The sequence below is a fragment of the Corvus hawaiiensis genome, chromosome 17 (genome assembly GCF_020740725.1).
Source record: "Corvus hawaiiensis isolate bCorHaw1 chromosome 17, bCorHaw1.pri.cur, whole genome shotgun sequence".
Lineage (NCBI taxonomy): Eukaryota > Metazoa > Chordata > Aves > Passeriformes > Corvidae > Corvus > Corvus hawaiiensis.
The window spans coordinates 4,278,390-4,304,088 of NC_063229.1; the positions used below are offsets into that span (position 1 = coordinate 4,278,390).

Consider the following 25,699-nt stretch of genomic DNA (forward strand, 5'->3'; position numbering starts at 1 on the left):
GGCACGTGCACTTTGCTCGGTTCAGGGAGGATGCTCCACAAAGGGGGGAAAAGACCCTCGTGGGGAAAAGATCCCGAGTGGTTAATGAGGCTCAGGAGGACCCCAAACTAAGTGTGAAACTGTACCATGAGCACAGTGACCACACCCTCTGCCAACACACTCCGGCCTTGGTGGGCAGCACCAGCTCATCCCGACCCTCACGGCAAACAGCTCATCCCCAACACCCTTCTCTGCTCAGCTGCCTCCTGGCTGGAAACACAGAGCGGCTTTGGGGAAAGGGACAGAGAGGGGAAAGGCACTGACCGTGGGCAGCTGGCTGGAGAGGAGGTGCCCATCCTGACTCAACATGTTGGAGACCATGATGGCCGGCAGGTCCATGTTCTGGTAGGGATACGCTGGGATCAGGCTGTTCGGAGGGAGGCTGTGGCACAGGGAGTGGTATCCAGCTTCGTGGTCCACCAAGTGCAGGAGGGACGGGTCGGGGAGATTGGGAGGCGTTATGGGAGGGATCTCGTAGTCCTCGTTGCTCTCATTCTGACTGTTGTAGGTCTGAAACGTGAAAGAGACATTTTGCAAAGTGTCACTGCCTTGCTGCTTCAGCAAAGGAAAATGATTGTTTCTCTAAGAAATACAGATTGCAGTGGAAACGGGTTTGTTGTAATAAAAAAGGCATGTCCAGCTCTGCATGCCAGGTTGTAATGAGTTAGGAGACAGGGTGTGAGTGTGGCAGCACTGCACCATCCATCAGAAACACACTGTGAATCCACTTGAGGCATCCCCTTGCTCCCCTCTCCCACACTGCATCCCTACTCGTCTTAAAGCCCCCAAAACCTCAGCAGAAACTTCCACACCTGGATCACAGCCATGGAAGGGCACGGCTGCTGCCTGACCAGCTGCAGCCTTCTTGGGTCAAAGTCTCTCTCTGGGCACCCAGCTCAGCTTTCAACCTACAGCTGGTATTTTGAAGAGTTTTTGTGAGAATTAGAGCTGTAGAAATAACAATTACTTGGGATCAAAATTCCCAGAATTATGGAACAGTTTGGGTTGCAAGGGATGCTAAAGCCCATCCAGTCCCACCCCCCTTCCACTATCCCGGGTTTCTCCAAGCCCCGTCCAACCTGGCCCCAGGGTTGGGGCAGCCACAGCTTCTCTGGGCAACCTGTGCCAGGGCCTCCCCACCCTCAGAGTAAAGCATTTTCCCCTAATACCAAATCTAACCCTGCCCTCTGCTAGGTTAAAGCCATTTTCTCTTGTCCTAACTCCCGCTGAATCCTCAAAAACTCCAGCTACAACCAGGGAGGGAGATTTGGAAACATGGCCATCGCTTTAAGAAAATCCTTTAAAGAAAGCCTGCATGACTTCACCACACATGGAGATTTGTCCTTCGTTATATCCTCTCCCAAATTTCATCTGGAGAAGCGTTCCCTCCCCTCCCTAATAACGCTCCCTCGAGGTGACATGAACATGCAGAGATGTTGGAACTCTTGTCTGCTCCCCATGTTTTCTCATGGCTTGTTTACTTCTAAGCATTCCCATTTATATAAAAAATGTTATTGCACCTGGGCAATCATTTTGACTTCAGACAACAGCGTTTTTTCTTCATAATCTATCCAAAATTATTAATTATCAATGCAGAATATAATGAATCTCTGGCAGAGGAGCCTTATTCTAAACATCTACTATTTCACATATTATTATAGCATATGAAATTCTGATTAGCTATAGTATTATACACATGCTAAAGCTAAATTTCCCAGATCACCTAGTTTCATGGTTGGATTTGGACTTAATACTTGATTTAAGAGCAAAACCCCAGCTGTTTAAAAACCAGTTAAGCACTGTAGGCTTTAATAATCCATTGTCCCAGAGCTCACCCCTGGATTCGTGCTCTTCAGCACCGCAGGCTGCGGGGAGAAAGTCCTTAACAAAATAAAATAAAGCCTGTATTTAACTGGAGTACAGAAGTCAGTGGGAGAGGCAGCAGGGAGCAAGGAGGGATCTGTGGACTGGTGAAAGGGCACTGCCAGGGAGAACCGTGGCTCTGAGGGGGTCACTCCTGCCTCACCCCACAACTGGGGCTGGAAGAGGCTCATCCTCTGCTAAGCTGAACCCTCCCACCTTCCATCACCCCACTGCAGAAAGAAACAAAAAGAGCAGTTGACACAGCAGAAGGACAGGATGTCATCCAGGGGGACCTGGACAAGCTGGAGAAGTGGGGCTACAGGACCTTAACGAGGTTCAACAAGTCCAAGCTCAAGGAGCTGTTCCTGTGTCAGGGCGATCCAGGCAGGAGCACAGACCAGGAGAGGTAAACATTGAGAACAGCCCTGGGAGAGAAGGACTTGGGGATTCTGGTGGAGGAAAGGCTGGACATGACCCAGCCCTGTGCCCTGGCAGCCCAGAAACCCCCTGTGTGCCAGGCTCAGCCCACAGCGTGGGCAGCGGGGAGGTGAGGGGACGCTGCCTCTCTCCTCCCCTCTCAGCACACCCCACCTGCAGGGCTGCCTCCAGCTCTGGGGGCCACAACGGGACAAGGACATGGAACTGTTGGAGAGAGTCCAGAGGAGGCCACAAAGATGCTCCAAGGGCAGGAGCCTCTCTGCTCTGGAGGCAGGCTGGGAGAGCTGGGGGTGTTCAGCCTGGAGAAGAGAAGGCTCCAGGGGGACCTTAGAGCCCCTTCCAGGGCCTAAAGGGGCTCCAGGAGAGCTGGAGAGGGATGCTGAACAAGGGCTTGGAGAGACAGGAAGAAGGGAAATGGCTTCCCACTGCCAGAGGGCAGGGATGGATGAGATATTGGGAAGGAATTGTTTCCTGGGAGGGTGGGAAGGCCCTGGCGCAGGGTGCCCAGAGAAGCTGGGGCTGCCCCTGGATCCCTGGCAGTGTCCAAGGCCAGGCTGGACAGGGTTTGGAGCAGCCTGGGGTAGTGGAAGGTGTCCCTGCCCATGGCATGGGGTAGGAATGTGATGATCTTTAAGGTCCCTTCCAACCCAAACCATCTGATGATTCTGTGATTCAAGAGCAGGTTCTGTATGTCTGACCCAAAGCTTCGTGTTTGCCTGAGATTCCCACTGGCAGCAGGGAAACAGGAGCATGACAAGAGAGACCCCGGGCCATGAGAGCCCTGCACCAACTGTTACTGTTCAGGGGAAATTCAAGCCCAGCTCTTTTTCCAGTCAGCTTCTGTCTAATGTTATGATACAGGGAAGGCAGCGGGCTGAGGGGATGTAAAGAGAGATCCCATTTAATACATCTCGTAGCTGGGTTTCCATTTGGACTATGCTCCTCGAGGTACACTGATTCTTTCCCAGTTATTTAAGAGGATTTCACTCCATGCTTTACAGAAAGGGATTTAAATAAATCATCGCACAGCAAACTTGTTCCTCCAGCTGGTTTATTTTGGTATCAGGTATATAAGCAAGTGGCTTTGCTGTACTTAACTAAATTATGTAAAACCCACTCAGAGTTTCCTAAAGCTCTCTTCAAAACTACGAGTCCCCTGTATTGCTGCAGAGCAGCTCACCCAAGGGCTTTGAGGTGGTTTTGTACAGAGTGCCAAAGCCCCAGCGCCCTACTCACCCCCAGGCACGTTTCTGCCTCTGTTCTATTCAACTCAGGGGAAAAAAAAAAAAAGAGAAAAGAAAAAAAGACCTGTTTAAATCACAAAGCTTTCCGAATAGCTACAGCATTTTGCAGACATATCAAAATTACAATCAAAGCTGTACACAATCAAAATCAGATTAGACAATATCCAATCAACATAATCAGACTCGGCGCCTGCCAGCTTTCACACCCTGTCGCTACCGAGCTTTCCAAAGCGGGCTGCCCTCCCTCTATGTGTGTTTTAAATAGATGGTCAGAAAGATAAGGAAGGGGGATGAGGCTCGCAGACACTCAGAAGGCTGGGAAAAGAGGTGATTTATTGTCAGCACAGCACGTGTTGACATGTCCACAGTGACAGCTCCGTCCCCACAAGGAGCGGTCTCACACGGTGTGCACAGAGCCGTCCCCTCAACCCCTCTGCAGCAACACCCAGTGCTCCCCTCCACCGCCATGTGGGCTCTGTGGCAGATTATATTTCCTATTCTTATGTTAATTTGAATTAAATTAAACAGCCAATTATACGTTCTAAGGATACATTACAAATTAGATTAGTGGGCTGGTCTGAAGCCATTCATCCCACCAGGACTCCGAGCGCCGAGCAGCTCGTGCTGCTGAATGGCTGCCCATTTACTGTGCACAAAAACAGATCGAGGATTTTCCACTGTCAAACAGATGACAGTTGTTGTGATTACACATTATTCCTCTTCAAATTAAAACACTGAAATCAGCGGAAACAACGAGTCTCCTCTTGCAAACCCTCTCGATGCCGGGTGCTGCTTGGAGCAGGGAAGCCCTGCCTGCAGTGGGCTGGAGGCACAGGATGGAGCCAGGCCCTGTCAGAGAAGCGAGACTGACCCTTCTCTGAGTCCCCCCCTTGCTTTCAGCCCCCCAAATACCCCTGTGCACCAGCTATAGGGGTTGTATAGGATCTAACTGCCCTGAGCACAGCCCCAGGGTTATCACAGAATCATCAAATAGTCTGGGAAGAGACCTGAAGGATCATCTCATTCCAACCCTTTTGCTGTGTGCAGGGACACCTTCCACTAGCCCAGGCTGCTCCAAGCCCCGTCCAACCTGGCCTGGGATGCTTTCAGGGATCCAGGGGCAGCCACAGCTTCTCTGGGCACCCTGTGCCAGGGCCTCCCCACCTCATAAACCTGGTTCTGCCCCATAATCCCCCAGCAATGGCACAGAATGGCAATGCAGCAGGTACAACCAACCTCCAACAGTAGCAAAATTGTATTTTAAAACAATTTTTCCATCTTGAAATCCAAGTTTGAGCAGGGGTCCCTGCACCATCTCCATCCAGGTGCAGATTCAGGGTCAGAAGGCAGAGGACTGGAGAGGAGGTGACGTGGGGGGATTGTAATGGAGAGAAAGGCTCTGGTTCCTGGCAAGGTGACACCCCGGCCATGTCCAGGACCAAGAAGACTCAGGACAGGTAACTGGCTGCTCCCTCCCAGCTCACAGCACAGGGCTGGGGACACTTTATTCAGAATCATTTGAGGGGAAAGCCAGACTTCCTGAACCTCTGGCAAGAGCAGGGGCTGACCTGCACAGCCAGGCCCCACTGCTGAGCTGCAGGTCTTGGAGTCCCCCCAGTGTGGTCTCCTGCCAACACCGCTCCCACGACAGGGACAACGTGCCAAGATCTCCCGGCCTCGCTGTATTCCCTGATGCTTTTCAGGAGAGGGAGACAGAGATGGACACGAGGCATCCCAAATGCCCGGGGCCTGCAGGAGAAGGCTCTCAGGCAGGAGGCAGCTTTGGGGACTGCTCTGTTGGTGGCAGGCGGCTCCTCTGCTGCAAACACAGAGCACATCTGTGGGTTATGGCCTGATGGGCACAGTGACCCTGCTCAGCCTCTGCCATGGCACTCAGAACAACTCTTGATGTTGCTGCTGCTTCACCTTCTGCTCCTGTGCTGCACCTCCTCCTGGACTGTAAATAAAGCCAAGCCCCCACGAGCTCCCACCAGGCATGCCATAACAAAAGATCCCTGAGCCTGGGGAAGCCTTCCCAGCAGCCACAGCAAAGAGGAGGATGGGCCAAGGGACGTCCAGATGTCTGATTGTCAAGCAGCTCTTAGGGACCAGCTGTGACTCAGCCAAAGCCATGACCATGATGCCTTTTCCTGGTCTTAAATCAAGAGTCAAACACTGTTAGAAGGGGAAAAGGGATTTTACCTTGGTATTTATTTTAAGGATCCTTAGGTGCACACATCCAGCTCATATGCATCGAGATGCACCCCACCCAATATGCCCCAAAAGGTCTGGTATAACATTATAGGTGTTACTAATTAGCAGATCTATCAAAGATTCCCCAATGAGAGGCTCAAGTGAGCCCCCCTCCCCAAGGAACCTTCCCCTGAATGGTTCTGTCTTGGTTTACAGAATGTGTTCTGGAGAGGACCTTGGGGTCTGGGGCACACTGATCCCCAGCTACGAAGCTTCTAAAATATTGAGTCCCAGCTTGACAAACAAGGCCAAGAATGTAGGCAAAAAGCACTGAGACTACAGAAGTTGTAAAAAGGTATAACAGGGGTATAAAAGAAAAGGCAAAAAATCTTCATGGCATCAACCAAGCCATGTTCTAAAAACCACTACAAATTCTCATGCAGGTGACTCAGCAGGCAGTGACAAATGCTGAGCATGTCTATAAATGATGCCTTTAGCTTCCTCCTGCCTTTCCCCTCCTGGAAGGGGAAGAAAGCGCTGTCCTCCTTTACAAACCACTCCACAGCCAGGCAGCACCATCTCTGCACTGCATGTTGGTATAAATCACAGAGGACATGAGTTGACCAAAGACCTGGAAAACCATTCTCCTCCTCGGCAGCATGGCAAATGTCCAGTGACCCCAATTCTCCACTGAGTCATGTTCTGTGTGATTATCCGTGAGGATCCGGGAGTTGCAGCCAAGCATTGATTCAGAGAAATATTTTTCTCAGTGAGAAGGATAAAGATTTGTAGTATTATTGCAGGTAAATATTTGTCCTGTCAAAAGGCATTCAACAGTAAATACGAGCCTGAGAGAGAACATTTGTTCTTGGGAAGGTACAAGGAAATACGAGGCTGGTGCAATCTATCCTGATGACACAAACCACCATGGACTCTGTGCCATTCCTCATCCAGCTGGGTTTTTCCTGGAGCTAATGCAAAAGCACAGCGACCCTCCTGACACTTCAGAGATGAGATGGGTCTGAAGAGACCCAAACCAGCCTGGCAAGTCTGCAAAGTGAGGAAAACATTGATATTTGTGAGGCTGAGAGGTGCTACAGCTTGAGCTCCCGGTGTGCACAAGGAGCACATGGGGGTTATGGGGTGCCCACATCATCCCACGAGCAGTGATGGCAATCACCCCAAACCAGTCCCAGCAGGACCCCACTCCCAGGGCTGAGGGCAGTGTCCCAGGGAGAGCACTCTCTCAACAGCACCACACAGGGAAGGAGCTGCAGAGGAGCAGCCAGGTGGTTCTGGGGGTATCTCGATTTTTCCAAAGCTGGATGATGTGTCAGATGGAGTCAGGACACAGAGAAGCACGTGGATGGATGTGCCATACAGACACATTCCCTACTCCCTACACACATCTAAAAGATTCACCACATGCCACTGGTCACAGCAACTGCAGTGAACTCCAGGTTGAGAGAACACCTTAAGCCACAGAAAGAGTCCAAACACAAGGAAAAAGGTAAAATTGAAACTTCCTGAGGACCAGCTGCACACATTTCCTCAGAAGCCTTTGATCTCTCCCACTACACCCTTTACTCACACAGGCATGATCCTATTATCAAGAAGGGGATTTTGATACGTTTCCCCAGCACAGAAGGCAGAGGGGTTTTCTGCTCATCTCAAGGCACTGAAGCCACAGGGACAGAAATGTCAGCTGAGGTGGCAGGAGAAAGTGGAAGTCACTTGGCCACTGCAAACTCCAGAGAAATGCTCTGGGGCCAGCAAGGGAAAGGGATGGGTGCTGGCTGTGGGGTGTCCAGGAGGGCTGCCCCTCCCATCACCCCTTCTCCAGGCAGGGATGGCAGAGGGCTCCTGTTCACACCTGTGATTCCCAAAGGCCTGTGCCAAGAAGTGAAGCAGTGCTGATTTTCTGCGTCAGCAGCTCTGGGTCTTAGGAATGGAAATTGATTTACCTCATCCTCGCACGTGGAGATCTGTGTGAATACCAGGGCCAATGAATTATGTGGGGAGAGGTGGATAAATACTGGGAAGAAGTATTTATTAACAGTCAGTCACATACAATCTACAAATTGTCTTTGAAGTGTTCCCAGCCCCTGCTACATTAATTTTCACATGCTCAGGTTTTTTACTAGGGGAATGCTGTTGAAAAGGGAAAAAATGAGTTCTTGCATGAACAGAAATGTGCCCTGGATGTGTCTGCACGATATTCAGCGAGAGGTTGGGAGCACAGCAGAGCAGCAGGGAACCTGTGGGAAAGTGGGCTCTTCCTCCCTCTGAGTGTGCTCCTCTTCCATATCCAGAGTAGTGGGATTTAAAATCATAGAATCACAGAATGGCTTGGGTTGGAAAGGACCTTAAAGCCCATCTCATTCCAAACCTCCTGACACAGGCAGGGACACCTTCCACCATCCCAGGCTGCTCCAAGCCCCGTCCAGCCTGGCCTTGGACACTGCCAGGGATCCAGGGGCAGCCACAGCTGCTCTGGGCACCCTGTGCCAGGGCCTCCCCACCCTCACAGGAAACAATTCCTTCCCAATATCCCATCCATCCCTGCCCTCTGGCAGGTTAAAGCCATTACCCATGACCTTCTCCAAAGTCCCTCTCCAGCTCTTCTGGAGCCCCTTTAGGCCCAGAAGGGGCTCTAAGGTCCCCCTGGAGCCTTCTCTTCTCCAGGCTGAACACCCCCAGCTCTCCCAGCTTGCCCCCAGAGCAAAGGTTATTCTCTTCAAAAACCACAAGCAAGTGTTGGTTGTCCCAAAGATCAAACCCACAGCTCCCCACTCTCTGTTTCTCGCACTCTGTGGGCATTGCTCTGGTGCAGACCCTGCATGCCACCACAACTGCAGCACAAAGCCATGCCTAGGTCAATCCCAGCTCTTCTGGATGGCTTCACCATTGAATCAGCTGGATGTTTATACCTTTAAACTTTACATGAGGTGACCTTCTCCCATCTCCTATAGATCCTGTGCAGTCCTGGAGCTAGAGCTCTTCCCAAAGCCGAGCCTGCTGGATGGTGTCAACCAAATCTGACAGCTCAAAAAAGGTCTTTTTTCTACAAATTTTATCAAAATATGTGTTTCATAAAACCGTTTGTGCACAGAGGGTCCTAAACATCCTTGCTTGTCCTAATAACCTTTGATATCCTCGGGAAGTTGCCACAGTGGCAAAGGGAAGGCTGTGTTTTGTTGCTGTAGTGCTCAGCAGGATGGGGCTGTGGAGGGAACAATATCCACAGGGAACAGAAAATCTCAGTTCACACCAAAATACATTTTTTTTTGGATGCTTGCATCCAATTCTGCATGTTGGGGGGTTATTTTACATGCTACCAAGGCCAGAAACAACATTCTCAGGACTCTCTGGCCTCGACCTGTCTGTTGTGTGGATGGGAAATGAAGAACAAGGTACCGATTATTTATAATTATCTGAAGGATGAAAAATTCCTGAGATTCAGCCTGGGCATTCTGCTGCATCCCCTCCACAAGCTCACAGTCAGGTTTGATATTGTCCAAGCTGCTCTTGACCTGCATCACCATTTCACTAAAAAAAAAAAAGCTAAAAATAATGGAGTTCTATGAACAATTTATAGCAAAAGAAATCAGCCTTATTGTAGGCTTTCAAAAAGGCTCCCAACTCTCTCTTTGCCTCTATTTTTTTTTTTTTTTTAATCAGTATCTCATCCAGAACTGGAATCCTGTCAAGAATAGTGGATAGCAGAGAACTATAACTTCTTATTATGTGTATAGTGATTTTATGAATTCAGTGGGGAATGAAATGCAATTTTGTCAGACTTGTCTGTGTTCATAATGACCAAGTCAAATTAATCATCGTGGATAATACTCCTGTGTCAGCCATTCAAGAGATTTTTTAATAGAATTTTTCTGATTCATGTCTTGCAGTACATCAGATCTGTAGTAATGCAGGCACTTCTAAAAATCAGTGCAATTATGGCTTCTTGTTGGCCTGTCATTTTCCTGGAATAAAAATGTCTCCGCAGAAGTCATATACTGTACATAAACCAAAATGGAAAACAAAAATATAGTTACAATTAGGCTTGATTTTTTCTAAAGATTTAATATCTTTTTGAGGCCATTATTTATAGGCAATACATAAAGCTCCAGAGCACGACGTGAAGATGGACGGCTTTATCACAACACAGACCAATTTTATCCTGGTTGTCATTCCTCCTTTGATTGCCCTGTGAGTTAGTGGCTTTTGCAGGCATGGAAATGACTATCCCGTAGAACAAACAGGGGATAGGTAATGGGTTTGCAGTCAAATTATTGTGTTTATTAAAAATGTATCCAGGAAAGCCCACTCAGATCCCAAAGGGCTCTTGTTCAGGAAAGTCTCTGGTTCAAGCAAAGGTTACGGTTTCCATAAAGGCAGATATACAGGGAAGGGGCAGCAGTGCAGCACGCAGTGGTATAGAAAGGATTAGGAATGCTGTGTTTATCCTCCTGAGGAAAGAGAGACAGACAGACCCCTAATTCCCCGATGGCACAGACAAAAACGAGTTGGAAGTCGATACCCCCAGGAATAAAGAGGAAAAAAATGTAATCAGATTTCTCAGCCTTTCTTGCTTTCACAGCAAGGCAGCAGCTGCCTCATAGGAGAGGGCAGGGCAGGACCCTGCCAGCGCCCCGCATGCCCCAGAGGGAGCTCCACATGAGCCTGCTGGCACAACTGTTCCTGCAGAGCCACCTTCTCATGCCACCAGGTACCTCCTCTGCATGGCAACTCCATGTCCCTGCAGCAAAGACCTTCAACTCCCAAGCAAGCAGATCGTGGAATCACGGAAAATTTGGGTTGGGAAGGACCTTAAAGCTCATCCAGTTCTACTCCCTGCCACAGGCAGGGACACCTTCCACTAGACCAGGCTGCTCGAAGCCCCATCCAGATGGGATATTAAGGCTCAATTCCTGCTGACAGTGTTTTCAGAAGAATTCAGTATTGGTTTACACAAACATCAGTGATAACCAGGGCTCCTGAAAACCCTTTGTTGTGTCTCCACATGCAGGGCCAGGGCTGTGGGACACGTTTGATGCACAGTTGCTCCTGGATGACCCAGAGTAGCAGCTCACTTCACCTGTTTTTTCCTTATCTACCCACGCTGACAAGGGAACTGTTTCCTTTCACTGCGTGTTTTCGTGGCTGTTCTTCTCCAGTCTCTCAGAGCAAACGTGGCAACGCTCCAGGGAAAGCCAGGAGACGTGCAAGCTCTGCTCCACGTTGGCAAAGAGCAGCCTCTGTCATCTGCCTCACAATCAGCCTCCTTAAAATTGTTTATAATGATTTTTGCCTGGTTTTAAAATGTATTAAAGGCTCTGTACATCCAGTGAGACAGCAGCCAATGGGATCTAAAATTAGACTGACTAGGCCACACAAATATAAATCCATTTCTTTTCTTCCCTAGGATCTCGCCTGGAAGTGAATACAAGGAATATCATATTCTACTCAAGAACGTCATGCATTTCAGGGAATTATTTGAGTACAGGTTTTACATAATTGTCTTTTTTTGTCTCGTGGCATACTGAACTTGCATAATGAGCTCAGTGCACTCACAGCAATCCATTGTAGGGCTGGATGGATTTGGTGGAGGGTGTTGAGCCCAGGGTATGTTACACAATGGTGTATAATGCACTGTAAGCAGGTCAAGAGATAAGGCAGCCCAAAAACAGGCGCAGGCAAGTAAGAATTAGCAAAAAGCACTCTAAGAAATTAATTCAACCTGGCTTCAGCTGAGCCAGAAGGACCCAGAGCAGGAAGGAAACTACACTCTGTACCACGCTTGTTCCCTCTGAGATTTTGTCTTAGAGTATTTCCCTTGTGCTCCAAACTGAAGGAGTGGAGTTAAAGGATTAAACAAAGCCTTTGTGCCATGCTTTGCACGGAAGATTTGTTTGCACCACATTTTCCAAAGTTTCATCTCAAAAGACATGTCCTGCTAGTGGCACGTGGCATTCACAGCCATCCTCTGCTCTGGGGCATTGTGGTCTGCAGCAAGATCCCCCAGCAAAGCCACAATGGCAACACAACCCAGCTGCAAGCCAGACTTCTTTTACCCCAAAATATACCCTGTTTGGTGTTTTTCTTTCATCTGCAAAGAGTCATTTCCCAAAGAAGCCCTGCGTGGCCCTCACCACCCAGGGCACACTGGGAGTGCTGTGGGAAGCCACCAGAGACACAACCAAGAGCACACCACCACACGCCTGTGAAGCCAACACCGACAATCCCATGCTGGACCTAAAGGGACAATTACAATTTTTTCTTAAAGGCCCCACACTACCCCTTGGTTTGCTCCCCTTGCACCATCTTCCCACAGAGAACCAAAGCACTTAACCCCAGGCTCTGCTTTTAGTGTGGAGACTCCACAGCACTCAGGATGTTGGTTCTGCTCATGGTCCCAGTCCTATGAAGGCAGAGCAAAGAGCAGTAACAGCTCTTGGTACCCTTCCCTTCAAAGTGTGGCTATCAGCCGGATTAAATCGTCACCCACTGGACCAGACCCGGTACTTTTGCTACATTTCTTGTTATTTCCTCTACCAGCACCTTTGAAGCACAAAGCATCACCACAAATCCACTCAGATTTGAGGCCTCGCGCTTCCCAAGCCAGGCTTGGGACCCCAAAGCAAATTGACAAGAAAACTGTAGCTACTAAGAAATCAAAAAGCCATCAAGCCCAGCAGAAGCAGTGTCCCCCCCTCCCCATCACCCAGATTTGATGTGTGTGATTAGCACGAGGAAGGCAGGGATGTGGGGATGGCTTGCATAATGTGGTGCAATCTAGCACCTCCCCCAGGGTGCCCAGCTGCTGCAGAAGCAATTTCACAGCTCATCATCCATTATGAGATTAAAATAATTTTTTTTTTTTCCTCCCGTGAAGTATTAATAAATTGTGCAGGCAGACCAGAGTTAGTGCCATTTACACAAATGGTACTGAATCACCCACCTAGTTATTTCTTAATAGATTGAGTATCTGTGTTCCTCCTTAGCCTGTAATTTAAAAACCTAAATACACAAACCTGTTTATTTGTCTCATCAGGCCCCGAGCCAGCACTTACTGAGCCTGGGGACGGCGGGACAAAGGCAGAGCTGCTGCCTCCCGTGGACCTGCCCCAGCACTTTACAAGGGAAACAATACCAAAACAGCCACATTGATCAATAGGAAGAGGGAAATGCACCACAAAAAAGCCTGAGCCCACATTGAAATCCCTCCCTTCTGGGGGCAAAACTCACGGAGGCATTGCTGATGTAATGCAGGTTCTTTGGTACACGAGTGAAGATGTAAAGCTGTAGTCAGAGCACCGCTAATGGCTCTTTGAACATCCCTGCTTTATTATGGTATCAGACGAAGGAGGCATGTTTAATGTTTAAACTTCCAACAACAAATGCCTTCAGCAAATATGTTTTATGTATTTATTCAGTCCTTCTTAAGCGCCTGTCGCCTCAGCAGCTGAGGTGCTGCTTACCTTTCTTTATATTTATTTTATTAAAATTAAGAATGCACCACAGCTTTGTAAAATGCCACATCCTTCCCTCCCTTCTCTACTCTTTACCCCCAAGAGCAGCTTGAAATTCTTCACCCATCCATCCACTGCCAAACATTTCAGGCTGCCAGGAAGCTGCCGAAATGGGGAAAGGAAATTAACTGCAATCACCAGGGTGATAAATCAGCTTCCCACATTTTCCCAAAGACCCTCAGCCCCAGAATCTGGCTCCAGCATGTGGGAGATGTGCCAAAGCCAAATACTGCTGAGTCAGCTCTGCCAAAGCAAACCCTGAGGTGGGACAGAGAGAGCATCGACCCAGTTCAATGGCAGTGATGGTGTTTGGTTGGCCAAGGGAGGTCTATGACAGATTTCCCATGGGATTGGGATGTCGCACTCCTTGCAGATCCTAAATATACAGAACTCAGCAACGTGCCAGTCACAGAATCACAGAATCACTGAGGTTGGAAAAGACCTCCAAGATCATCAAGCCCAACCTTTGACTGACCATAGCCCCTGAACCCACTACTCCCAGTCCATGGGATGTCAAGGTAAGAGAAGCTGTGGCTGCCCCATTCCTGGCAGTGCCCAAGGCCAGGCTGGACAGGGCTTGGAGCAGCCTGGGATAGTGGAAGGTGTCCCTGCCCATGGCAGGGAGTTGGAACCATATGAACTTTAAGGTCCCTTCCCACCCAAAGCATTCCGTGATAATCACACAGGATGTCTCTCTACCTCCTTCGCATTTACTGAGCTCCTGAGAGCCACAATTATGACTCTTCCTCCACAACCACAGCTCCAAGAATTTTGTTCTTTTCCTCCCTTATCCGAAGCAGAAGCTGTCATGTCACAGGAGCACAAAGGTGCTGGGGCTGTTAGGGAAAGCAGGAAGCACCAAGAGACTCGTGACAGAACTGTTAGAACTGGAACATGGTGCATGGCCAAGTATCCAACTCCCCAGTGTAGGCGTGAAAATCTCAGCCTTAAACCTCCAATACGTGAATTTTGGGAAACAAACAGATTTTATCTTTAACAATTTTAACAACTTTTTTTTCTTTAATAAAACCAGGCTTATCTGTGGTATCTAAAAAAAGGCAGGAACACACACATGGCTGTGAGAGGCTCATCTATGTCCTAAATCAGATACTCATCAAATTCCTTCTAAAACATTAAGCAAACTGGACAAAATGAGCAGTGAGAGTAGGAGCCATCCTTTCAGGAGGAAGGCAAAAAGGAAAACCGCCACCTTAATAATCAAAATAGCAATGTCTCCCCAAAGTAATGACAACTGTCCATCTAGAAGGACAGCCAGGGCATCAATCTGCTGCTCCCAGCCAGGAGCCTGTATCTGGGACCAGCTCCAGCACGGGCACTGGCAGCTCTAGAGGCCATGGACAACATTTGTGGACACAGGGAATGGCTTTGCAGAGGAAAAGAAGGTGCAAGAGGGCTCACATCAACACCAGCCCAACCATCACCACACGACCACAACGCCCAACCCAACACACAAGGCATGAGGCGGGAAGAGAAAACCAGCCCCAGCTCTCCAGAGGCCAAAGCAACTGAAACCCTCCATTCACTGAGCAGCTGGAGAGGTTTTTCTGTTATTTTCACTGGTTTAGACACACACCAGGTAGAACCTGAACTGTTCCAAGGGGAACAGACAGAAGTGGAAGAGTCAAAATGAGAGGCAGGGGTGCTGATGGAGAGGAGGGGGAGGCTCTGAGCAAAACAGGGCTGCACATAACAAAGCCAAAACATCAACCCCGTGGTAAAAATTCACGTTTTCCCAGCGTACTCAAGGGCTGCAGCTGCTATCTGTCAAATCCAAGCCCACACAAGGCCTAGATATTTCCATAAACTGGGATGACTCAGAGCCAAGTGCTTCTATTGCCAATTCTAGTACCAAACTGGGCACCTCGAGTCCCACTTGGTGTCACCAAAAAGCATCAAAATGGGACAGATCCTTCTGAGGAAAATTACTAGAGAAGTAATGTCTGCAAGCTAAGCTGCATCAGCTTTCACCACTTCTCCTCCCATCCCTATTCTTGGTAGCAAATAACAGGAATCTCTTTCCAGACTGAAACAGAGCGAGAAAGAAGTCAGAAATGGAGGATTGCATGGACAAAAGGAGAGGAAGGCAGGTGTCTCTAACAGGGGTATTGCAGCACTCCTCGATGCAGAAGTCTGGAAATCAGGACAGGCAGAATTCCACTGCATATTCCACTCGTGGTGTTTCAAAAATTAAACACCATCACATGAGCTGCTCAGAGCACTCCAGTGTTTCCTGCACTTTACAGAGCAGCTTTCCTTTCCTTTTTTATTTATTTATTTTTTTCTGCATCACCAGCATCTCTGCCTGAGCACGGTCAGATTGTTCTTGAAGTTGCATTCAAGCACCCAGTAACTTGCTCTCAAAACCAGTGTGGGTTCCCAGGCTTGCAGCACCCTGACTTGTACCCAAAAAACATGATCTGCTGCTACCTGGTGCCCCATCTACTTGCAGAAGTGATGGGCATCGTCCTCCAGCTGGATCCAGGCTGGAAACAAGCACCTTTTGGGTATTCGCCCCCAAAATGCACTAGGAATTCAAGAAGCCTGGGGAAAAAAAGCTTCTCAAGAGAAAAGCAGCTCCCATGGGGAGCCTGAGCGCTCAGAGCTACGTAGGTGTGTGGTTTTGTTTAGAAGTCATCTGGAATTCTTAAAATAAATTTGCTAAATTGTCTTCCAGAGACTGATGGCTTTTCTTTTTTTTTTTTTTTTTCCCCTCGTTAATAAACTTTCAGGGGTATCTTTATTGTTATGTCTAATTTTAGTGAAAACTAACATTTCCTGAAATTCAATTTCTCTCATAATTGTTGGAAGGAAACTAAACTGTCTGCTGTAAACATTCACTGTATTGTGTGAAAAGTATCTTTATTACAGCCCACTGGGAATACTAATAAAATTCCCAATCCTAGCCCTTCCTCACTTTTTTTTTTAAGAGCTCACTCTTTTCTCTTATATACCCATTAGTGTCAGTTCAAACATTCTGCGGGCGAGATATGAGAACTTAAAATATATTATTTAACAATCAAGGGTGGAATAAAGACTTGTGAGCAGTAAGATCCTTTCTGCCTTCCCTTTAGATGCTTTCTATTATAGAAAATGAGGATGGCTATTCCATTTGTCTGCTTTCGTGCTCAGAGTTGATGTAAAAAATCTCATTAGTTTAGTCTGACACATATTCAATACAGTCTATGTACATATTTTTTTTCATTCTATTCTACAGCTGCAAAATGATACTAAATTTCATCAGATTGGAATGAAAACTGTGGTCTTGGAACATTTCCCTTTAAGGGTCTTATATTTATTCAGAATTCATGAATCATTTTCCAGTAATACAACTATAATTATTCTTAAAGTGTTATGTTTGAAGGTTTAATATGAAATACTTGCAAAAAGCTCTTTTTCACTTTGATAGTTTGTAATCTTCATGGTAATCAGATCAGTTAGCTCCTTCCCACAGCAGCCAGGAAAATACAATTTAATATGAATCTCATACTCTTCGCTCATGTTTTAATTAAAGTAATAAAAGCCAAGTCATATTTTGCCCTTTCCAGTGTACACAGATGTATATACCTGAGCTAGACAGCACCAGGGCTGGCACTTCTGATGGCAGCTGATGGATTTGCTAGTTTGAGATAAACTTAATTCAGGCTGGCTCAGAGGCTGCTGATCACAGAAGTGGTGTCAGTGATGGGTGAGACCCCGCACAGTCCTTGGCAGAAGTGCCAAACAGGTGGTGGGAGCATGGACCAAACGTGGAGCTCGTGGAGCTGCTGTGACAGGCAGCCTTCAGCTGGGTCCTGTGCCAGAGCTCACCTCCCTGGCAAAGCTTCCCAAATGCCTCTGATTTGTGGTTCCCACCATGGCTCTGACCAGCCTGGCCTGGTGTGTCCCCTGAGAGGGAGAGATCTAAGCCTTCCCCAAAGGAGCAGAACCACAAGGGACTGGTGGCACTCTCTTCCCAGCCCACTCAGGTCCCTGCTCTGCCCAACCTCATGAGCGAGGAGAGGTCGGAGTGAACGCCTGGCTCTGAGCAAAAGGAACTGGATGGCTGCACTTGGGATACACAGCCCTCATCATCCTCCAGTGCCTGCAGAGCCCTGATATCATGGAGTCAATCAGGTTGCAACAGCCCTCCAATATCCAAGTCCACCCTGTGACCAATTGCCACCTTGTCACCCAGCCCAGAGCGCTGAGTGCCATGGCCAGGTGTTCCTTGGACACCTTCAGGGATGAAGGCTCCAATACCTCACTGGGCAGCCCACTCCAACATCTGACAACCCTTTCAGTGAAGAAATTCCTCCTGATATCCAATCTAAATCTCCCATGGCACAATATGAGGTCATTTTCTCTTGTTCTATTGATATTTGCCTGGAAAAGCCTGACCCACACCTGGCTGCCCCCTCCTGTCAGGGAGTTGTGCAGAGCCACAAGGCCCCCCCGAGCCTCCTTTGCTCCAGGCTGAGCCCCTTTCCCAGCTCCCTCAGCCACTGCTGGGGCTCCAGACCCTTCCCCAGCTCTGTTCCCTTTTTCTGGACATGCTCCAGCCCCTCAATGTCTTTGTTGTCATGAGGGGCCCAGAACTGGACACAGCACTCGAGGTGCCTCAGCAGTGCCAGCACAGGGGACAACCACTTCCCTAATCCTGCTAGCCACTCTATTTTGGATACAGATGCTCTGCTGCTGGTCCTGCTCTCATGGGGCTGGAATGGAGCCCAACCCTGCATGCGCCCAGGGCAGCCTCAGAGCTGACACAGAGAAGGGCTCGTTCTGTCCTCAGCCAAGGCAACAGAGGGGCTTTCCTTTCTGCCCAGGCCTTCATCCAAATGCTGAGGTGGAAAATAACATTTTCCTGCTGGAAGTAAGTGGCTCCTCCGTTAATCACCGTGTTGTGACAGCAGACCCAAACACCGGCTCGGGCTGGGTCTCCGATGAGGAGGGAAGAAGTAATCAATCAGTTGGGAAAGGAAATCCCAAGAGCAATGGGCTGGGTATTTTCATCCACACTGCTGTGGCCCACGGAGCTGCATTTCCACAAATAAACAGAGTTATCCAGAGTGACTCCCCAGAGGTCCATTAGAGCAGCAAACCAGCCCCTGCAGGAGCCAAACCCAACTCCCTGCAACAGGACACAGGAGGAAATCCTTGCCCATCACAGCTCCCCGAGAGCGATAGGGCTGCACTGGCAGAGCTCAGCATCAACCCTTGGCATGCACAGACGTGGCTCCCTGTCACAGCAGGGAATTCGGGAGACACGTGCCGAGGAAGTAGCTCAGCACAAGGAGCTGGAGGATCCGAAGGCACAAACAGCTTGTGGATAAAAGCTCCAGGATTGCCTTTGGCTGAAGTGACTGCCACCACTCCAGACCAGCCCAGGAGCAGCAGGAGCTGACCAGAGGGGCCCCAGTGAGGGTTTAAAGCACACATAAGCACCATATTAACCTGAGAGCTGTGCTTTAAAGGGGATCTGCTCCTTCCAGAGCTGCTCCAGGTTGTCCCCTGTGCAGGACCTTGCCCTGGGCCATGCTGACTGTCAGTGGCTCTCTTTACACCACGTGCAGTCCCTTTACAGCAGTGCTGAGCACATGGGAAATCCTTGATAAAGTGACACTTTCTCGGCTAAAGCACACTGCCTTCCTCTGTCATTTGCTGCTCTTTTATGAGCCATTGGCTTTACAAGCCCAGCAGCATTGCTGGACAGCCAGCATGTGTCCTCATGCCACAGGAGTCACCCTGCACACCAGCAGATCCTGTTCAGTCTGACTGGACCTCAGCTGCGCCCCATGGTGCTCTGAAGCAGTCCCAGTTACTCCATCTCCTTCAGCCTCCAGCACACAGGGAGCATTTCTGGGATCTGGGATCCACCTTTCCTTCAGCCCCACTGGTGGGCACGATGGCATTTTGGCATCAAGGACCACCCATGTCCAGTCCTCTATCAGACCTCATGTTGGTATCAGTATTTTCTATATGTAAACCTTCGGATCAAGATGCAGCAGCAGCTGTTTCTCGGGGGGATGGACATCATCCTGCTGCTCCTTCTCTGCCAGCCCCTGGGTTCCCACCACCTCCCCAGCTGCAGCTCTGCTGCCTCCGGCCCTGGGCCAATCTTCTGCACAGACTGGCTTTTTATTATTAATTTTTAAATGTTTCACTGTTTATAGACTTTTTCACTGCAAAAGAAATCCCAGATCTGGCTGAAGATCCTCAGGCACGTTTTGATCCCACACCTCACAGAACAAGGGCTACAACCAGATGTGCTGCTTAATACAAACACTCTTTAGCACTGGGTCAAAATAGTCTCTGAGCTGATTCAGATCCTGGAAAACCTTGGAAAGACATGGGAAAGACAAGGAAAGGTAACTGCTGGGACTGGCCAGAGCTGGCTGTGGTCTCCAGGGAGACCTTGGAGAGTGGTGAGTGCTGTGCCCAGCTCTCAGGCTGCCAAGGGTGGTGTGTGTCCTCCAGTGCACCTGAAGATCTCCTTCTCCCTCCTGCCTTTGCCCCTAAACCTAAACCTATCAGCAATCTCCTTGATGAAATATCTACACATGAAATTCAACAGTTTCAGTGTTTGCCATCTCTACCAGATGCTCCGTGCCACCTGACAGGTGTCTTCAGCTGCTTAAGATGCTATTTCTTTTTCCCTTTTTTTCCCCAGAGTGAATGCAACAGAAGCAGACACCATCCATTTTGGTCTAGAATGGCTGAATTGCGTTAGTTTTTCACACTGGGATGCTTGGTGGCTGTTTTTCAAACACTCTATTGCTAAAACGTAGGAGTCCCATGAGACCAAGGGTTAAAGATGATGTTCATTCTGCTTGTAATACCAAAGGGTTTTTTATTATTATTTTATGTAAACACTATAGCCAGCCTTGCACCAGCAGTAAAACCTTCTCTTGCTATGACTAAGCTGCAGGAATCGCTTCCTGACTGCACCTTTCAAAAATTCCACTGTCACGCAGGAGTTCATGCAAAATTCACAAGCCTGGATCATCAGCTGTGGTTGTGCTCAATCCCCAAACCCCGCCTGGAAGGGTTTCCATTAGCTGCTGAATATAATAAATGACATGTAACACTCTATTGTTCATTCTAAAATAGTACATGAGATTCTTCCTGAGTCGTCTGCTGAGAAAGGCATTTAGGATGTATCAATGTCTCCCCTCTATTTTTTCTTCTCCAGCACAACATATGAAATTATACAGTATTACTCAAAGAACAGCAGGGAAAGAGCAAAATCTGTATCTTAGCATGGGGGCCTGCAGTGCACACTCCCAAACTCTGTGTCATCCTCTTTCAACTCGGAGTCTATACAAACCTCTCTCTTCTCTTCACCAGGGGTCTTTTGTACACATGTAGCTCCATGTTCTTGCAGTATTTGCAATATATCATTGGAAAGGCATTGGGGAGTCATCAGCTATTTGCTTTCGGGTCTGCTCTGCCCCTGTTGGGGCCAATTCCAGGCTTCAAAAATACAGATTATTTGCAGATTGGAAGAGACCAAGATTCTGCACAGGTACAAGAGCGTAAAGACCACAAGACTGCTTTCAGAGATTCAGGAGCACCAGAGCTCTCCATGCCCCCTTAGAAAAGGAGACCATATTGCCCCTTTTTTAAAACCTTCACTTACATAAGTGACTTTCTTTAACACTGAACAACTTCTGATATCATCTGTTCCTGTGATCCACAGATCAGGCCAAAAATCGACAGAATATGGAGAGCCCAAACCCGCTCTGCTCAGTTACTCCCTCACAGGGTGGTGAAACACTGGCACAGGTTGCCCAGAGAAGCTGTGGATGTCCCATCCCTGGGAGCATCCAAGGTCAGCTTGGACAGGGCCCTGAGCAACCTGATCTGATTGGAGATGTCCCTGCTCCTTGCAGAGGGTTTGAATTAGATGACTTTTAAGGGTGCCTTCATCCCAATCCATTCTGTGTCTCCGTGAAAGTTAAAACAAGTTTCTTCGTGTGTAAAGGATTAACTAGAAACACCAAAGTTCATTAGAGGGCTTGAGTGGAAAGATTGCACAAAGAATAACCTCACCATGGGCTCTAATTTCCTGTGCAGACCCTACAATAGCACTCAAGAGAAGGCCTGCCCTAAGGAATTGCTCAGCCATGTGTACGATCTCCTGGGTTCTTCCTGCCTTTCTTGTGGAGCAATCCTGGGCTCAAGGCAGTGGCTCTGGTGACTGTGAGCAACCTACTGCACTTTGTGGGACAAACAAAGTGCTGGAAACTCTTCCAAATTCACTCATCTGGTCGGTCAGGGACCAACTGCCATAAGAACATCTCACACCTGAGTAATTGCATGTTGTTACTTCACTGTCAGTGCCACAGCAGCCCCACCACCGATTGACAACAAACCAGAGACCACCTTGGTTCCATTTTACAGCTTCCTTCTCTGGAGGAAGGAGCAAGAATGAGGGCAGGGTGACCCTCACCTTCATTAGCAGCACCCAATTACCCTCCCTTTGCCCAGGGCTCTATGGCCACTTCAGTCACTGTGTTCTGGCCCCGTGATCCCCAGCAGGGATGGGGAACTCCTGCACTCACATTGATCTGCCCCAGCCCCAGGTTTATTTCATCAAGTGTTGACATTTTTCTGTGATTCAGTCAAGATGGGTGGGAGGACAACACGTCTGCCAGTATTATGACAGGGGTTGAAGGCATATTTTATAGCAGAGGCTGCCAAGAGGAGCTCTGTCTCATCTGGAGCCTCAGCAGAACATGAGGAAGGTATCCATAGCTTCCTGCACATAATTAATTTCTAATTATCCTATCCTTGCTTTCTGCATTATCACTTATTTACCAAACACAGCTTTATTGGATCGCCCAGTTCCTTATAACCAGCAAAGCCATTGTTATGTTAAAAGCAATGTTCTAAATGTTATTTATTATTTGATAAACCTTGTGTAACCCTGAATGAGGACATTAAACGGCAAGAACACTACTTCAAAATCCCATTTTAAATAAGTCACCAAGACAGCTGTGCCTTTATAAAACACATTAGAGTGGCACTCAGAGCACATATGGCTCAGGGATATATACAAATTATACAATTTCTGTCATTCGATCAAATAAGAGGGACGTTTTGACCCCAGAAATGAGTCAAATGTAAGTTGTAATTCCAGCCCCACCGGAGGCCCCAGTAGTAATGGATCCTGACGGCTGATCAAAGAGCCCTGACCATTTGACCCACCAGATCAGTGACTCACTGTATCTATTATGGCTAATACAGACCCCAGCTTGGAGATATACGGAGGCAGAGAGATAAAGGGCAATAGATACAGTAGATAAATGTTGATTTATATACATCCAGGCACGTGGGGACATCTGCAGATGGATCCCACGTGTGCGGGAATGTCGCTGTTGGGGCGGTCACGACACACACAGACAGTGCCTCTTTCAAGGGCCAAAAAACCATTTTATTGAACAAAGCAGCCTCTTTTATGCACTTTTTGTAGGTTATCATTTGTGTTACAGATTCATTGGCTGCTAAACTATTACAACAGACTCACTGGCTCTTGCTAACTACAACATACTACCATTGGCTACCTATAGCATAAGCACTCAAGCATTCAGAAAAATAACAGGTGCAGATATGTTGCTGTTTTCTCCTTCTACTGTTTAACTTTCTTGCTTCTGCTGATACTACATTCTCATCAGTAAAAACGAATTGTTTTTGTTCTCACGGACTTTTTCACAGTCCTTCTCTAGCCAAAGTAACAGGCCTGAGCTGTAATTTTACAAAGGCAACAAGACCTTCATTTTATAAGGTTTTACTTACGGGAAGGGCCGGCCGTGGCTAACCCCACACAGGTTTGTACAGGGGCACGGCTGGAGACAGATGCTGTGGATGTGTGTGCACAGGACAAATATCATCTCTCTTAACTGCATCTCCCTTGGGGTGTCAGCAAAACCCCTATGCCCAGCGGGGCTCCTCGATTCACACACAGCCAGGGAAAATCCACCTTCTATTTTACACCTATCCTGCCCCACAGAAACACATCCCTGCCCATGGATCTGCTTTCTTGGCAGTGTAAGTGTAAACAGCCCCATCCACAAGTTACCCAGTGTCACCCTAATGCCCAGACCCCAAGGTGAAGTCCCTTGTGTTGCTCTACATAGGAGGTGAGACACCTGCTGTCATCTGCAGCACGTGTCTCACCAGCACTGGCTGAAATCCTGCCTTTTTCAGTCATAGAATCCCAGAATGGGTGGATGGGAAGGGACCTTAAAGCATATCCCATTCCACCTCTGCTGTGGGCAGGGACAACTTCCCCTATCCCAGGTGGCTCCAAGCCCCATCCAGCCTGGCCTTGGACACTGCCAGGGATCCAGGGGCAGCCACAGCTTCTCCAGGCATCCTGCTTTTTCAGCTGTAGAATCCTGGAATGGTTTGTGTTGGATCTTAAAAACCATCCAGTTCCACACCCCTGCCATGGGCAGGGACACCTTCCACTAGACCAGGTTGCTCAGTGCTGCTGTGCAAACCTGGCAGCCAAGACCTGACATTTTTGGTACACAGATGGGCAGCATGAGCCTGCCAGCAAGAGCAACACACAGGAATAGCATCAGGGGAAGCAAATGATGTGCAAATAACTTTGTCAATTTAACTCTCCTATTTTCAGTTGAACTCTCAGGTTTTCAACTCTTACCAGTAGAGCAGTGGCTCCTGTCTGTGCCCTCATTTCCAAAAGCAAAGAGCTACTGATGCAGCTCTCCCTGGTCTGAACAAACTGCACTGCTGTGGAACAGCCTTTCCATGAGGAGTCACACAAATTAGCTTGTTGGGACAGAAATGGGCTGGTTGCTCAGCTGGAATAAGCCATGCACTGAGATCTCCTGGGATTAGGCAGAGCACAGGATCCAAACTGTCCAGTGACAAATAATCAGCTCTTTCCTCCTTCGAGCTGCCTGTTGCCCTGCCAGCAGCCAGAGATACTCACGGAGGGTGGGGAAATGCAGCAAACACCCCTCCCTAAGGCTTTCCATAATGTCCCTACACTGACCAGGCACAGAGTCACATCCCTGCTCCCAAAAGCCAAGGAACAGCGGTCCCCAAAGCCATGCCAGGGCCCGGCAGTCCCCACAACCTCCTCACATCATCCCCAGCTCCCTGAGATGGCAGCTCCTGCATTTCTTCACCCAGAACATGGGATGATGATACCTTCTTACAGGAGATTCCCAGTTGTAGTTAATCCATGTTTCTAAAGCACCCATGGACTCTTCCTGCAAGTGCAAGAGTCTCGATGCCAAATAAAACCAACCTCATTCCTGTTCAGGAATTGCCCAGCCTTTCCCTTTCCTGGTGTTACTCTCCTTATCACAAAGACCTTAATAAATATCTTTTCCTACTGATTTTGCAGGTGTTTTTATTTCTTTTACCAGCACCACTGCATTTTTACTCATCTTTCAGAGCACTTTGTATCTGTGTATTCCTTGGGATTTTTTGCATTACTTAATTCCTTGCCTTTGTTTGGGGAAGGGGGCGGGAAAGAAAGAAGGAAAATTGACAGGGGTGAGGAATGATGTTCTGCTGACTCCATGAGACACAAGAGATGCCTCACTCATCTTGGGGGTCAAATGTCCGTGATGGTTTGATCAGATGTCAGCTTGCATTTATACTCTGGCCTCTGTTGGAGGTTGAATTACATTTCACATTTGACTCACTTCTGGGGTCAAATGTCCCTCCTATTTGATGGAACAAGAGGAATTATTTTCCCCAAGCAGGTTGTGCTGGCGTGAGCTGTCAGTGCTCTCATTATGTTTTAGGCTCCTTTATTTCTGCATTTTGTCCTCAGCTGAGTCCATCCCCTCTGGGATGACAGCAGCTGCAGCCATGGCACAAAAGCCATCCCAACAAGGAGGATGAAGGGAAGGAGCAGCTCACCTAGCTTCCACATGCTTTGGAGGGTGTTTTGCGAGGGTTTTATAAGGGTTTTATTGTGGGGTTTTGTTTCTTTTTTCCCCCAAAGCTGGCAGCTGGGCAGGGAATAATGAAGGAGAGAGGCAAGTGAACCCTGATCCTGGCTTTACCACACTCTGCCGTGAGAAACTGCAGAAACCTAGAAAAGTTTGGGTTGGAAGGGACCTTAAAGATCATCTCATCCCACCCCTGCCATGGCAGGGACACCTTCCACTATTCCAGGCTGCTCCAAGCCCTGTCCAACCTGGCTTTGGACACTGCCAGGGATCCAGGGGCAGCCACAGCTTCTCTGGGCACCCTGTGCCAGGGCCTCCCCACCCTCCCAGGGAACAATTCCTTCCCAATATCCCATCTAACCCTGCCCTGTGGCAGTGGGAAGCCATTGCCCTTGTCCTGGCACTCCAGACCCTTGTCCCAAGTCCCTCTCCAGCTCTCCTGGAGGCACTGCCA

General features: G+C 48.5%; 1 protein-coding gene across 3 annotated transcripts in view; it reads right to left on the bottom strand.

Moving 5' to 3' along the window:
• The window catches only part of TOX2 (TOX high mobility group box family member 2), a 159,142-nt gene that overhangs the window by 70,085 nt on the left and 63,358 nt on the right, over positions 1–25,699 (bottom strand). For all 3 annotated transcript variants that reach the window (XM_048321835.1, XM_048321836.1, XM_048321837.1), the window contains exon 3: positions 304–549. In XM_048321835.1, coding sequence (XP_048177792.1) covers positions 304–549 — 246 coding nt within the window. The remainder of the gene's footprint in view (positions 1–303; positions 550–25,699) is intronic.